A 15,689-nucleotide genomic window follows, 5' to 3' on the forward strand; every position below is an offset into this window, starting at 1 on the left:
GTACTGCTTCATCTGGCTGTGCTTACCAGCTGACACAAGAACTGCAGGCATTCTATTCTTTGAACTGTAGAAGTCACCTACCTGAGTTAATCTTGGTGTATAAGCTTCCATTTCTTGCCTAATACTTTGGAAAGAATTAATAATGTCCTGACTTGTTGCATACTGCAGTGACTGAATTGGAGTCGGACCATGATAATACCTGAAGGTTAGCAGAGAAGAAATAATTAGAAAGCATAAAGGAGTGCAAACTGTTCTGCAAACATTTTAGTGGTGAATCCAATGTTCTCCCCAATGGCAAAAATTACGTGACAGTTAAAACCCAACATTTATTTTCTAGACTTTGGTCACTTTGGACATCTTCCCAAAATGCATACAGAAGGCATCTTTTTACATATACTTAACAATTAATTATGTTAGTTAATTATTTTTCTACAAGTTAGTTTAACAGCACAAAACTTACCTATCGGACTTCTTAAGGTTTAGTGCAATTGTTTTTACAGAATTATTTTTTCCCAGATCTTCATATTCAATAGATTCTTGTAATTTTGCCTAAAATGATCAAAACAGTTACCATCAACTTTGTAACTTTCTTTCACACAGTGAACATGATTTAAAAAAGAAAAAACTGTACAAATAAAAACAAAGAGGTCTTCTCACCATGAGCTTCACTTTCTAGAGATGGTTATCCTATAAATGGGTGAATCAACTTTTTCTCTTATAAAAATTTATTTTTATTGGAAAGTCATATATTCAGAGAGGAGAGACAGAGAGAAAGCTCTTGTGTCAGATGATTCACTCTCCAAGTGGCTGCAATGGCTGGAGCTTAACTAACCAAGGCCAGGAGCCAGGAGCTTCTTTTGGGTCTCCCATATGACTGCAGGGTCCCAAGGCTTTGGGCTATCCTTGACTGATTTCCCAGGCCACAAGCAGAAAGCTAGCAGGGAAGTGGAGCAGCCGGGACATGAACTGGCACCCATATGGGATCCTGGCGCATGCTAGATGAGGATTTAGCCATTAAGTTATTGCTTTGATAATATTAAGTCATATGGGGCCAGGTGGTGTGGCCTAGCGGCTAAAGTCCTCGCCTTGAACGCACTTGGATCCTATATGGATTCTGGTTCTAATCCAGCGGCTCCACTTCCCATCCAACTTCCTGCTTGTGGCCTAGAAAGGCAGTCGGACATGACCCAATGTTTTGGGATCCTGTGTCCACATGGGAGACCTGGAGGAAGTTCCTGGCTCTTGCCTTTGAATCAGCACAGCACCGGCCATTGTGCTCACTTGGGGAGTGATTCATCAGACGGAGGATCTTCCTCTCTGTCTCTCCTCCTCCTTGTATATCTGACTTTGTAATAAATAAATAAATACATCAAAAAAAAATCAAGTCATATAAAATCTCATTTTCAACAATTCTGGTAGTGACAGTTATTTCTTCTCTCTTTCCCTCTCCCAGAACAATGATCTATTTATGTTTTTTTTTTTTTTATTTTGTTAGGTAATCTTACAAAAACAAAACAAAAAATAATCAACTAAAAAAACCTTAATATGTATTAGAAATACGTCCTTATTTTAATTACTAAAAAAAAAAATACATTGTCCTCTACATTTTTGGCTTATCACCCAGTTTTAAAATATTTATGTATTTATTTTATTAAAAAGATTTATTCTATTATTTTTATTGGAACAGTCAGATATACAGATAGAAGGACAGACAGAGAGGAAGATATTCCATCCGATGATTCAATCCGCAAATGACCACAATGGCCGGTGCTATGCTGATCTGAAGCTGGAAGCCAGAAGCTCTTCCGGGTCTCCCACGCGGGTGCAGAGTCCCAAGGATTTGGGTCGTCCTTGACTGCTTTCCCAGGCCACAAGCAGGGAGCTTTATGGGAAGTGGAGCTGCCGGGATTAGAACCGGCGTTCATATGGGATACCGGTGTTCAAGGTGAGGCCTTTAGCTGCTAGGCCACGCCGCCGGGCCCTTAAATCTTTATTTTAAATTTTGAATTTTATTGTACAATTCTGTATAGTCTTTAAAAAAAGATTATTTATCATTTTTATTGGAAAGGCAGATATATGGAGGAGATACAGAAAGACCTTTCATATGCTGGTTCACTTCCCAAGTGAATGCAATGACCGGAGCTAGGCCATTCAAGCTAGGAGCCAGGAGCTTCTTCTGGGTCTCCGACGCAGGTGCAGGGTTCCAAGGCTTTGGGCTGTCCTCGACTGCTCTTCCAGGCCACAAGTAGGGAGCTAAACGGGAGGTGGATCAGCCAGGACTAGAACCACCACCCCTATGGGATCCTGGTTAGTCAATAGGTACTGCGCTGGCTTAGATCTTTCAAAAAAGATTTCAGGTCCCTGCGTGACAGCCTAGTGGCTACATGCTTGTCTTCCATCTGTCAGGGTCTTATGTACGCACCAATTCATCTCACTGCTCCACTTCCCCGTTTATGCCCTGGGAAAGCAGTCGAGGATCATCCAAAACCTTGGGACCCTGCCTCCGTGTGGGAGACCAGGAGGAAGCTCTGGGCTCCTCTTGGTTTTGGACTGGTTCTGCTCCAGCTGTGTTGACCACTTGGGGAGTAAACCAGTAGATGGAAGATTTTTCTGTCTTTCCTTCTCTCTGTAGATGTCTTTTCAATAAAGATAAGTATTGAAAACAAAAAATAAAAACTAAAATAAAAATATAAGTTGGGGCTGTGCTGGGACTGAACCCAATATTAGACATGCAACCTGGGTCTCCTACTTGAGTGGCAGGAGCCCAATTACTTGAGCTATCACTGCTACCTCCCAGGGTCTGCAGCAGCAGGAAACAGGGGCCAGAGGTAGTAGTCAGTGATCTCCAATATGGGACACTGACCTGTTAACTGTTATGCCAAATGTTTGTCCAGTCAACTGATTTGGATGCTATACGAATGCTGAATCACTGATGTGACTGAATCCTGATAAATTCATAACCATGATAAGCCCACTATAAAGCTGGAAAAACAAATCACCTTAACTCTAAGACTATTTGCATTTCATCAATCCATCTAAATTTTTATAAAATCTTTAAATCCTCATTTAATTTAAAGACGAAGAGATGGTAAAAAAAAAAAAGACCATGTATCTGGTGGTTTCCTCCCAAATGCATGGTAGGCCAGGCTCAACTCAGGAACCCTGAACTCAATCCAGGCCTCCCAAATAGGTAGGAGGGAGTTAAGTTTTCCTGCTACAACCTGCTTCCAGGATACACCTTACCAGGCAGTCGGATGAGAAGCAGAGTAGCAGGCATTCAAAACAGGTACTTGGGTACTATATATATAGGAAATCCAAATGGTAACTTAACTAATTAACCATGTGCCCAACCCATGAATTTTAAAGTCATTCATAGTTCCATTAAGTCCCATGACACAGGGATGGGTGTTTGGCCACATCCCATCCTGGAATGAGGGTTCAAGCCCCAGGTTATTTCTGATTTCAGCTTCTTGCTAATGTGCACCCCAGGGGCAGAGGCTGAAAGCTCAAAGACCTTGAATCCCGTGTTAAGACTCAGACCGAATTCCCTGCTTCCGGCTTTTGTTGGGAGATCTGTTTCAGCCTTTCAAATAAACAAAAACATTAAACAGAGGGGAAAAACCCCACTGTATAGATACATTACAGATATCAAAATACTTACTACTTTATCTATTATCAAAATTCTTTAATGAGCATTTGTATTTAAATTTTCACAAAAAATGAAATTTCTTAAAAATAAATGATCAGAAGTAGACTGCTATATACAGAAAGAATTAAAGGCATAAGACTTTGAAATTTTAATGCAAATGATGAGAAAGCTTTATCATAACCTATTTTTATAACTGGGGAGGAAGAGCCTTTGAAAATTAGAGGGTAAGAGAGATACAGTAGTTTGACAAACTTGTAGCAATGGAAAAAAAGCAAATAGCGAACTCTGTCCATATTCCGCCACATCCCAAAATGAGTTCAGAATGAAAAGATAACTATCAGTTCTGAATGCTAATTTTACACTAGGGTCAATGCACTTTCTTGCAAAAACAAATACACGAAACTTTCTAAACTAGTTTTGCTTTCTCTCATACTGCCTCACTGGAACATTCCCTCCTAGAAAACAAGCTCTCTCTCATACACATTTTTGTGTACATGCCCGGGTGAAGGAAAAAGCCCGTCAATCTGGTTAATGGACAATTCTGAGGAAGTGCTCACTACAGTGCTCTACATTTTCAGCCTAAATGTCTGACATCTTGACTCACATAAAAGAAGCTATGTAAGCATTCACACAAAAGCTGTGTGGAGAAACCCCATCCCCAAAAGGTATAATTTTATATTTTGCCTGTTCATACCCTTTTGACTGCTGGCTGAACACAGTCTGCATCTCCGGAATTTCCATCAATGCTTCTGGGCTCACCGTTTTGTGCTTCTCTTAAAACAAGAGAAAAATCAATGTTAAAAACTATAGTCAGATCATCATCACAATTCACGGCACTTTGACATGTATACTTAACTGTTTCCTGAGACCTGCTGCCAGAACCATGGCACTGTGATGGTTAAATCGCTTGATGATGGCAGCATTACTATTCTCCTTTATGGATTTAGAATTGGAAGCAGATGGCACGGAGGAAATGCCATAGCCCTATGGAAAATAAGTTAGCACATTAAAATCAAAGTAAAGTTCTGATTTCCCTTAAAATTAAAAGGCAGCTTATAGAGAGCAGAGAAACAAGACAGATATTTCATTCACTGGTTGACTCCCAAGAGAGCTGCAATGGTTGGAGCAGAGTGGGTCTGAAGCCAGGAGCCAAGAGTGTCTTTCAGATATCCTGCATGGGTGAAGAGGACTAAGCGCTCGGACAACCTTCTGCTGCTTTGCCGGGTACATTAGTAAGGAACTGGAAAGGACATGCAGCCAGGACTCGAGCCAATGCCCGTATGGGATGCTGGTTTTGCAGGCAGTGGTTTTCCATGCTATATCTTAGTACTGACCCCTGAGATTCTGATTTTTCAAAATGGATTTATTTATTTTAAAGGCAGAGCAACAGAGAAAGAGACAAGCAATCTTCCATCTGCTGGCTCACTCCCCAAGAAACACTGGTGGCAAGGTCTGGGCCAAGCTGAAGCTCTGGAGTCAACTCCATTCCAGTCTCCTGTAGGAGAACATTGTGACCCTAGAAGGTCAGTGAGCACAGGATTACAGTGGATTGGACAATATTTGTATGATAACAACCAAATGGATACTTTTTGTATAACTGATTGGATATCATTTGTATGAGAACAGTTGAGTGGATAGCATGTGAATGAGAACATCTGGTGGAATATACAAAACCAAAGGAGTTTCGAACAAAAGTATAGAAACAGTTGATGGGTTTTGTTGATAAGCTCAATACTTCCTCCCTTATCCCATATGACCCTCAGTGTATAATGTCTGATGCCACTAATAAACTTCCTAGGTACATGGGCAGGGAGCTGGACTGGAAGAGGAGCTGGCATTCACATGGAATGCTGGCACTGGCGAACAGCAGCTTTACCTACTACAGCAATCAGTTCCTGCAAGCAGTATCTTAATCACTACGTCAAATACCTGTTCCACTAATTCATCTTAGTATCTCTCTCACACACACACACACGTCTTAAACACTGTTTTTCTTTTCTAAAGAGTAATTTTGGTTAACAAAACACTGCATGAGAACACTGTGAAGAAAACATGGATTATGAGACTAAGATGAAAAATCTGGCTTTATTACTCCTACCATAATTCAAGGCAAAGTAATCTACTTTCTCAAGCTCTATAAAATGGAAAATTGAGGAACAAATAGTACTGGTGTTTTAAACATTTATTAAGAATATACTGATCATATGTAGATGACCAGACACCTGTTCTCATGTCATCACTTCAGGGTGCTCTTCACTAATCATCTTTTCTGAAGTAGCTTTCCCCACTTAAGTCACTCCCATCATGTTAGTCTTTATCACAACTGTATTTCAAAATCAATGTATTTTCACCTTGCTTTATTTGATAACTGCCAGTCAGACTCCTCATTATACAGTCCAAGTTTCATGAGACTGACCCTGTTCTTATTTATTAGCCTATTCAGGCAGGGCATATAGTGAGTGCCTAGTAATCACTTGATAAACCGAGGAGTCCTTGTGCTGCCAGGGCCCAATTGTACTGTCAGCCAGTACACACAGGCAATTAGCGGTCATCTCACCAGAAAAAAAAAAGAGAGAGAGAGAGAGAGAGAGAGAAAAGAGGTAGGTCTGAGAAAGCTTCATGGAGCTTTGCTAGGCACAGACGGGAGAAGGTGGCATTTTGGGATGAGGAAACAGCTTAAACAAAGGCACAGAGCAACATAGCATGCATTGTGGCGTGGCTTTATTTGTAGTTCAGCACACCTTGGATGAGGTGGGGCAGAGATGGTGAGACACAAGGCTGTCATAGTAAGACTCTCATGCTATCTACCCACTTATCAAAGAATTTCCACATGCCTATTATACACCATGTACTAGTGACAGGTCAGTCCACAAGACCAGCCTCACAGCATTCATTCTCTGAAGACTGCCAAGTATCATGTAAAAAACAAAGTGAAAACAAGATCATTTTTCAAAGTGGTAAATGTGATGATGAACAGAGTACCATGGGAATAATTGCTTGGGGAGAAGCTCCTTTAGACTGGGTGGTTATGGAAGGTCTCTCTGTGTAAGTACTATTACACCAGATGTCTAGGGTCCAAGGCTATGGCACAGTTGCATAAGCTGCTGTCTGTAGTGCCGGCATCCCACATGGACACTTTAACAGATCCCAGCTGCTCTACTTCAGATCCACATCCCTGCTAATGTGCCTGGGAAACAGCGGAAGATTGTCCAAGTTCTTGAGACCCTGCATATGAGTGGCAGATCCAGATGAAGCTCCTGGCTTCATCTTAGCCTAGACCTGTCCACTGCAGCACTCTGAGTAAGGCAGCGAACACAAACATTCTCTCTCCCCTTCATTATCTCTGTAACTATTACAAAAAAATTTTTCTAAATCCCACAGATATTTAAGACTAGCATGGTATAGAGGGTTAAGTTGCCACTTCTGACACGGGCACCCCACAGCCCATTTTGGAGTGCCGACTCAAGGCCCACCTGCTCTACTTCCAACCCAGTTCGGTCACTTATAATGCTTATATCCCATATCCATCACTGGTTCGAGTCCCAGTTGCTTCTTCTCTGATCCAGCTCTATGCTGCTAATGTAGCTAGAAAAGCAGCCAAAGATGGCACTGGTACTTGGGCCCCTTCACTTAATGGTGTGTTAAACCCTTGACTGTGAAGTGGAATCAAAGTATGCTGGTGTAAAAGCTAAAAAAAAAAAAAAAAAAAAAAAAAAAAATAATAATAATAATATCTGAAGCACCCCCCCCCCACACACACAACTTGGGCCCACGCTACCCACATGGGAGACCAAAATGGAGCTCTGTGCTCCTCAATTTGGCCTTGCTCAGCTCCAAATGTCACAGGTATCTGGAAGTGAATCAGTAGATGAAGATTTCTTTCTCTCTCATCACTCTGCCTTTCAAATAAATAAATCTTAAAAAAATTAAGTAAGTGGTTGGTGTGATGGCTGAATTGGCTAATTCTCCACCTGCAAGTGCCACATCTCACATGGGCACCTACCTGGTCATGGCCAGGGTGCTCTACTTTCCATCCAGCTCCCTATTTAAGGCTTGGGAAAGAAGCAGAGGATGGCCCAAAGTTCTGGGACACCTGGAAGAAGCTCCTGGCTTTGAACAGGTTCAACACCGATTGTTGTGGCCATTTGGGGAGTGAACTAGCAGATGGAAGATCTTTCTTTCGGTCTCTCCAGTTTGTAAATCTATATTTCCCATAAAAATAAATAAATCTTAAAAAAAAAAAAGATACGAAGGAATGGCCGCTTAATGATGGGGAGGCTAGTTAGGAGAACAGGTATGAGAACAAGTGAAAACACCTTGAGGTCAAAAAGCTTAGCACAGAACTGAAAGGGCATTTCTTCTGGAGCAAGAGTGATTGAGTTGGAGAGAAGCAAGGAGAGCTTCTATCAAAATTGTATGTAGGATCCTGGCGTGTTAGCCTAGCGTTTAAATTCCTCACCCTGCAGGAACCAGGATCCGACTTGGGTGCTGGTTCGTGTCTCTGCTGTTCCACTTCCCATCCAGCTCCCTGCTTGCCTGGAAAGGCAGTAGAGGATGGCCCTAAGCTCTGGGATCCTGCACCCATGTGGGAGACCTGGAAGAAGCTCCGGGCTCCTGGCTTCAGATTGGCTCAGCTCTGGCAGTTGTGGCCACTTAGGGAGGGAGTGAATCAGAGGACAGAAGATCTTTTTCTCTGTATCTCCCCGTCTCTGGAAATCTGTCCTACCAATAAAAATAAATCTTGAAAAAAAAAAAAAATGTATGTATGGTGTATGGGTATGCGTATTTGAAATAAAAACACAAACATCTGTGAATCACTAGTTCACTCTCCAAAATACAACAGCCAGGGCTGGGACACCTTAAGGTTAGAGGCTGGGAACTCGACCCATTTCTTTTTTCTTTTTCTTTTTTTTTTTTTAAAGATTTATTCATTTTATTACAGCCAGATATACAGAGAGGAGGAGAGACAGAGAGGAAGATCCTCCATCCGATGTTTCACTCCCCAAGTGAGCTGCAACGGGCTGGTGCGCGCTGATCCGATGCCGGGACCAGGAACCTCTTCCGGGTCTCCCACGTGGGCGCAGTGTCCCAGTGCATTGGGCCGTCCTCGACTGCTTTCCCAGGCCACAAGCAGGGAGCTGGATGGGAAGTGGAGCCGCCAGGACCAGAACCGACGCCCACATGGGATCCCGGGGCTTTCAAGGCGAGGACTTTAGCCGCTAGGCCACGCCGCTGGGCCCACTCAACCCATTTCTTATGTGTGACTGTCAGGGACTTCAATTCTTGAACCACTGTTTGCTGTTTCCCAATGAAATCAACTGGCAAGAAGCTGGATTTAGGAGCAGAGCTGGGGCTCAAATCCAAGCATCCCAATGCAGGACGCAGTTACTTCTTTTTTGTTTTCTTCTTTTTAACATTTATTTAGGGGCAGGCATTGTATACAGGCGAGTCTTGGCTGCTTCACTTTAGATCCATATCCCTCAAATGTGTTTGGAAAAGTAATGGAATACGGCCCAACTGCCTGAGACCCTGCATTCACTTCCAGGAAGACCTGGAAAAAACTCTAGGCTCCTAGGTTTGACCAGGCATTGCCCTAGTATTTTTTTTTTTTTTTAGATTACTTAATCTTATTGGAAAGTCAGATATACAGAGAGGTGGAGAGACAGAGAGGAAGATCTTCCATCCATTCACTCCCCAAGGGGCCATAATGGCTGGAGCTATGCTGATCTGAAGCCAGGAGCCTGTAGCCTCTTCCAGGTCTCCCAAGCGGGTGCAGGGTCCCAATGCCCTGGGCCACCCTATGGATTGCCTTCCTAGGCTACAAGCAGGGAGCTGGATGGGAAGCAGGGTCACCAGGACATGAAGCGATGCCCATATGGGATTCCAGTGTGGGAAGGCGAGGACTCCAGATGCTAGGCTACTGCGCCGGGTCCCAGGCCCAACTACTAACAGGCATTTTGGGCAGTGTACCAGTGGATGGAAGTTCTCTCTCTACCTTTCAGTAACTATAAATATTGTTTTTTTTAAAAAAAAGATTTGAAAGGCAGAGCAAAAGACAAAAAATAAGTACCTTCCCATCTGCTGCCAGGCTGAAGCCAGGAGTCAGAAGTCTATCCTTGTCCCCTACATGGGTAGCAGGGGCCCAAGTACTGGGGCCATCATCTGCTCCTTCCCAGGTGTATTAATAGGGAGCCAGATCAGAAGAGACGTAGCTGGTGCTCAAACTGACATTCCAACATGGGTGCTGGCACTTTGATGCACAGATGTGTTGCACCACAATGCCATTCCCACAAGAGGCATCTTAACTACTACACCAAATACCCATTCCAGGCAATGATTTTCGTATTATTCCAAGTTCTATGAGAAGCCATTAAATGGTTATACCAAAGAGCAGTATTCTGCTCATTTTTTCAGGTAGGCATCTGCCCTTAAGGTAATTTAAAAACTGTAAAACATGTTATGACTAGGATTTCAGTCAAAGACTCCATTTACTGTCTCTTACCTCATCTAATGGTTTATCCTCCAAAGCTGTCAAATCCAGCAGTGGGTTCTTCACTCCTAATGAAACCATTGTTTTTAACCCTATAAAGTAAACACAACAGGTTGATCATATCTTGTCTTTCTTAGAAAGCGAAAACATTTCATTAAAGTTTTTTCTGTATCTTATTTGACAGGCAGAGAAACAGAATCTGAGAGAGGGAGACATAAAGCTCCCTCATGTACTAGCTCACTTTCATGATGCCCCCAGTAGCTGCGGTTTGGTGAGGCCAAAGCTAAGGAGCTGAAAACTCTAACCAAAGTCTGCCATGTGGGTGGCAGGGGCCCAAGTACTTGCACAACCACCTGCAACTTTCCAGAGTGCATGTCAACGGGAAGCTGAAGAGTCAACGTGAAGCTGGGACCAAACTCAGGCACTCCAACAGGGGTCACGCGTGTCTCAGCATCTTAACTGCTTCACCAAACACCTGCCCCTCATTACAGCTTTACTGATTAGTACTAATAAATCAGGGATAAAGTTACCTTTCTCATCTATTTTGGCACACTCTGCAAAGAGATCCTTTGACCCTGTATTCAGCCGGTCCCTATGAAAATAATGGGACTGAAAAAACCGTGTCCAGAATTCCTTTTCTGTCATGTTGTGAGGAACATTTTCTGCATATTTCATTTTTACTGTGGAGAAGAAAGTCATAAGTTACACACTGAATTTCTAATTCTTATGATCTCTCAAATTAAGCAACAGAAGACTTATAATGAAAAATAGCCCTCAGTTTTATACTGTGCATTATACAAAAACCATAAACATGAATCTAAAATTACAAAAAAAAATCTTATTTTGCACTAAGATAATTAAGTTTTGAAGTTTTACTAGAAACGACAAGAATCTAAGATTGAGATCTTGGTCTGCTTCTTCATTCATATTTGTGTGCCTTCAAAACCCTGGTGCTGTTCGGGTGCTGTTAGGTGAGGGGAAAATGAAGATCCCAATTCCTAATGGACTATCATCAGCTTAGCACTTTTAGAAACATAGTCTAATGAACTCTGCTCAACAGCCTGATTTCTTGCCCCAGAGCTGAATTTAAAATTATAGGTATGCCAACTTTCATCTGCGTGACTTTGGGCTTGTTATTTCAGTGTGTCTGTACTGTGGTTTTCTCATTTCTGAGGTGAGTCATAGCTCTTACCATTTTATAAGGTATTTGTGATGATTAAATGAGTTAATACAGAAAAAGGTCTTAGAACAGTGTCTGGCATAATAGTTAACACTGCATGTTGCCATCATAAAATTTTTTACATTTTTGATTACCATCAGAGAAATTCTGAAATAATTACATGATAACTAACTCTACAGAAGTAGAAGGGGCTTATATTTGTCTGAGGAAGTAAGGATTTTGCAAGCAGATTTTGCCTGAGGGAAAGGCATTTCGTAAGGACAATACGGGATGGATTGGGAAATGGGAAGAAAGAACAAATATAATTTAAGGTGCACTGCCTAGTCAGTCTTACCCTGCAGTCAAGGTTTGTCTACTTTTAGTATGGTGGCAGCATGGGAAAGGATTTGAGCCAGAAAAATCCATTAGGATGCAGTCTATGGGGTGACCTTAGTGCTGTGGAGAGACATATTTGCTGAAGCCTCTGTGCATGTCACTATACTAAGGACGCTGAGGACGAAACCGTATCGATGGGAAGAACGGAAAGGTCATCAAAGCAACCAACTGATGATAGCGATTAGCAACTTATTTACTCGCCCCTCAGTCACGATCACAGGTCAAACACTGGGTGAAGTATTATATTTATTTTACTGCACTTGATTAGGAATAAAGAAAAAACTTTTTGCTCTTTGCTGGTATAGAATTTATCCAAACGAATATTTAACCATCTGCTTCCTCTTACCTGCTGGGTAAGTCCTAAATATAGATTCAATGATATCAGAAGTTAAATTGTATCTCAAGCCATTACAGCCATCTGTTTGGGGCCGGACATCAGCCTAAAACAAAGACCACACAGAGATGCACAGTTTTATATATATATTAGAGTATCAGGGACTATGTATAAATGCCCAACAGATATTAAACAAAGGTAGAAAATGATTTTCTAATTGAACGGAGACAGCTAAGTCCCGCACCTTCACTTCTTGCATGGAGATCGAGTTCAAAGAAGCCCAGACTGTTTTTTCACAGTCTTAATGATCTTTAAAACATGCTTCTTTGAAAGTCCAATGTAGTCAAACATGCATTAAGTGTGAGCAAAAGCAGAGACTGAAGCTTTGATATAAAACTTTAACAGCTTCCTAACTCTTATAAGCCTTGTTTAATAATTAAATTAACATTAAGTGATGAGCTCCTTCAGGAAAGGTCTTCTCAATTCAATTCATTACTAAGCACCACAACAACACATTCAAATGGTAACCTTTTTTTTTTCTCTAAAGATTTATTTATTTTGTTGGAAAGGCGTATATACATAGAGGAGGAAAGACAGAGAGGAAGATCTTCCATCCGATGGTTCACTCCCCAAGTGACCGCATCGGCCAGTGCTGTGCTGATCCAAAGCCAGGAGCCAGAAGCCAGGAGCCAGCAGCAGCTCTTCCAGGTCTCCCATGTGGGTGCAGTGTCCCAAGGCTTTGGGCCATCCTCGACTGCTTTCCCAGGCCACAAGCAGGAAGCTGGATGGGAAATGGAGCTGCTGGGATTAGAACCGGCGCCCATATGGCACCCTGATGTGTGCAAGGCAAAGACTAACTACTATGTTATCGTGCCGGGCCCTAAGTGGTAATCTTGTGTTGACAATGTAAATAATACTCTGGTTTCACTGGAGTGCAGACTAAATGAACTTCCTTTTCTAATCCCATGGGTTAGGAATTCCCTTTTTTCTGTGGTCATTACACAACTAACTTTGTATTAAAGTACAATGTATCAATCATTTAAAAAATATAAGAGGGGGCTGGCGTAATGGCTCAATCACTGGCATCCCATATGTATGCTGGCTCCTGTCCCAGCTGTCCTGCTTCCCATCCAGCACCCTGTTTATGGTCAGGGAGAGTAGTGGAAGATAATGGCCCAAGGCCTTGGAACCCTAAACCCACGTGTGGGAGATCCAGAAGAAACTCCTGGCTTCAGATCAGTTCCTCTCTGACCATTTGGAGACTAAATCAGTGGATGGAAGGTCTTTCCGTCTTTGCAAATCTACCTTTTCAACAGAATAAATAAATCCTTAAAAAACAAAAGCTCTAAATTTAAAAATTATCAGAAGAATAATTTTGACCCAGCAAGCTAGGGTCAACTCTAAAAATCAAGAAAACACAATAAAAAGAAATATGAAGTTTTAAAATATTGTATATATTTTTAAATGTTGTTAGCATGTACTGGCGTTTATACTTTTTCTGTTTGAGAAATCTGAAGGGATCACGTACCAGAAATGCTGCAGAGATACCAACGTCCTGCTTATGCGTGGATGTGGAAGAGCTATCTGCGGTGTTCACATTTAAGCGATTGGCCCAGAACTCCTCAGCACTGATCACTTGACTCACAACAAGGTCTTTATAGAGTTGAAACAAAACAGGATCTTCTTGTAGCATTCTGTTTTTCTCCTCCAGTTCTTTGTTTGCTTTCCTTTTAAATTTAGGCAGCAGCTGCTGCAGCAGGTCCTTGACTGCATCACGCTCCTTCACTGCTGTGCTTTCATTGGAAAAGTGGAAGTTTGTTGTGTCCCCTGCATGCAGGACCAGCTGAAGCTGAATTTTAGCTTTCCCTTCTGGACTGATTTTCTGGCCTAAAAAGAAGCATGAGACTAATTAGAAGAGAACATTCTCATTGAAGAAACTGCAGTGTAGTAGGTTCTCTCTCTTCACAAGAAGAACTGGGATTCCTTTGGGTTTCAGCTGCCCTGTTTCCCTCTTGGTATCTTTGCAGTAATGAACTCTTCTGAAATAATCTCACACAACCAGAGTATGACTACATAAATCTACTGCTAACACTGTTTCACCTCTTCTGTCACCTTTCTGGAGGAACATCTCACTCAGTGCCCCCCATCTCCAAACACACCCTACATGCAAAACACCCTAAACAATGGTCATCAACATCATCTCAAGTGAAATGACTTGTCAGGATCCGAGGATTGCAAAATTAAAGTCCATGACTTACTAACAACAAAGGAAAACGGGATTTCACAATTGTAGGATCTGTTGTCATCACTTCAATCAAATACTCAAACTTAGCCTTCTCACAAGTTGACAGTAAGTGCTTTTTGAGGTGACAGAATAGAAAGTAAACACTACCACCTATGAGTTACTCTTGCCCCAAATGTTGAGCGTGAATGTAATCAAGCCTCTAGGTCTTTTAGTTTATAAGAAAACTAGGTAGGTGTCCAGGAACAAATTTAAGTAGACAGACAAAGCCAGAAAACGTGTCATTCTACAAGTCAACACAGTACTGAGAAACAGACACACAACTCAGGGGTCACAACCCAGGCATGTGTGTGGCATAGCATGTTAACATGTACTTTGAAATGCCCACACATCCATTCCATTTTTGGAGTACCAGCTCAAGTTCCATTATTCCACTTCCACTCCAGTTTCATGGTGGTTTATTTGGCAACCAGGAGATAATGGCTCAAGTATGGGTGTTGCTGCCACCTTATGGGAAACCTCGGTGGAGCTCCAGGCTCTTAGCTTCAGCCTGGCCCAGACCTGGCTACTGCAACTTTTTGGGGAATGAACTTGCAGACAGAACATCTCTCTCTCCTTTTCAAACACATACATACATATTTAAAAAATGAGAGATTATAATTACACACACTTGAATACAAGTTTCAGGGGGAAATCGCCCCAAATTACACTTACACAAGAAATTATAGGGACAATTAAGCAAACGCAACAAAGAGCTATACATTATTGAAATCTCTTAGTGTTATGATACGCAATAACAGGTACATAAAACTGATTAAATATGTTACAATAACTCCTGCAATGTCTGAGATATACTGTATAGGTTTCCGCTATACCATCCTTAAATTTTTCTTTAACTCTTGAGGATTTTTATAAATAAACACTTGGGGGCTGTTACCTAAATAATCAAGAACTGTACTTTTTTTGGAGCAAGGACCCCAGGAATAGTCGTGTTTCCTGTTTTCATTAGGGAGACAGAGATGGAGGACTTGGTTCCATGAAGGGGGTGATCACAGCTGTGAGAGACAATGCCTAGATTTGTCATTTCAGCCTAAATCCTTCTACCAAACCTTAAACTGAAACCTGGACAATAAGATGATGCTTCCACATTCACAGTTTAGATGAAATACTTTTAAATAAAGAATAACAACAACTAAGTCATCTATACTATCAGCTCGCATGCTCAATCATCCCATTCTATAAAACAATCACTTGTTCTTGGTAACCTTTTCCAGCCACTATTTCATCCTTGCTGTTATCTTGCGAATGTGCTGCTTAGGGGCCCTAGTTTTTCTTTTTAACTAGATAACTTCAGATATGACAAGAATCACGGTGATTTTTCATGTTAGTCATTCAGCATTGCTAACTTCCCATGGTTTC

At 41.7% G+C, this 15,689-nt stretch overlaps 1 protein-coding gene across 3 annotated transcripts in view; it reads right to left on the minus strand.

The window, feature by feature from the left end:
* GTF2H1 (general transcription factor IIH subunit 1) overlaps positions 1-15,689 on the minus strand; it is a 41,974-nt gene that overhangs the window by 13,672 nt on the left and 12,613 nt on the right. For all 3 annotated transcript variants that reach the window (XM_004593735.3, XM_058663271.1, XM_058663270.1), the window contains exons 3-10: positions 13,557-13,915; positions 12,041-12,134; positions 10,670-10,819; positions 10,152-10,231; positions 4,506-4,633; positions 4,344-4,422; positions 461-549; positions 82-199 (exon numbers count right to left, since the gene is read on the minus strand). In XM_004593735.3, the coding sequence (XP_004593792.1) occupies positions 82-199; positions 461-549; positions 4,344-4,422; positions 4,506-4,633; positions 10,152-10,231; positions 10,670-10,819; positions 12,041-12,134; positions 13,557-13,915 (1,097 nt within the window). The remainder of the gene's footprint in view (positions 1-81; positions 200-460; positions 550-4,343; positions 4,423-4,505; positions 4,634-10,151; positions 10,232-10,669; positions 10,820-12,040; positions 12,135-13,556; positions 13,916-15,689) is intronic.

Source organism: Ochotona princeps, chromosome 4 (genome assembly GCF_030435755.1).
Source record: "Ochotona princeps isolate mOchPri1 chromosome 4, mOchPri1.hap1, whole genome shotgun sequence".
Taxonomy (NCBI): domain Eukaryota; kingdom Metazoa; phylum Chordata; class Mammalia; order Lagomorpha; family Ochotonidae; genus Ochotona; species Ochotona princeps.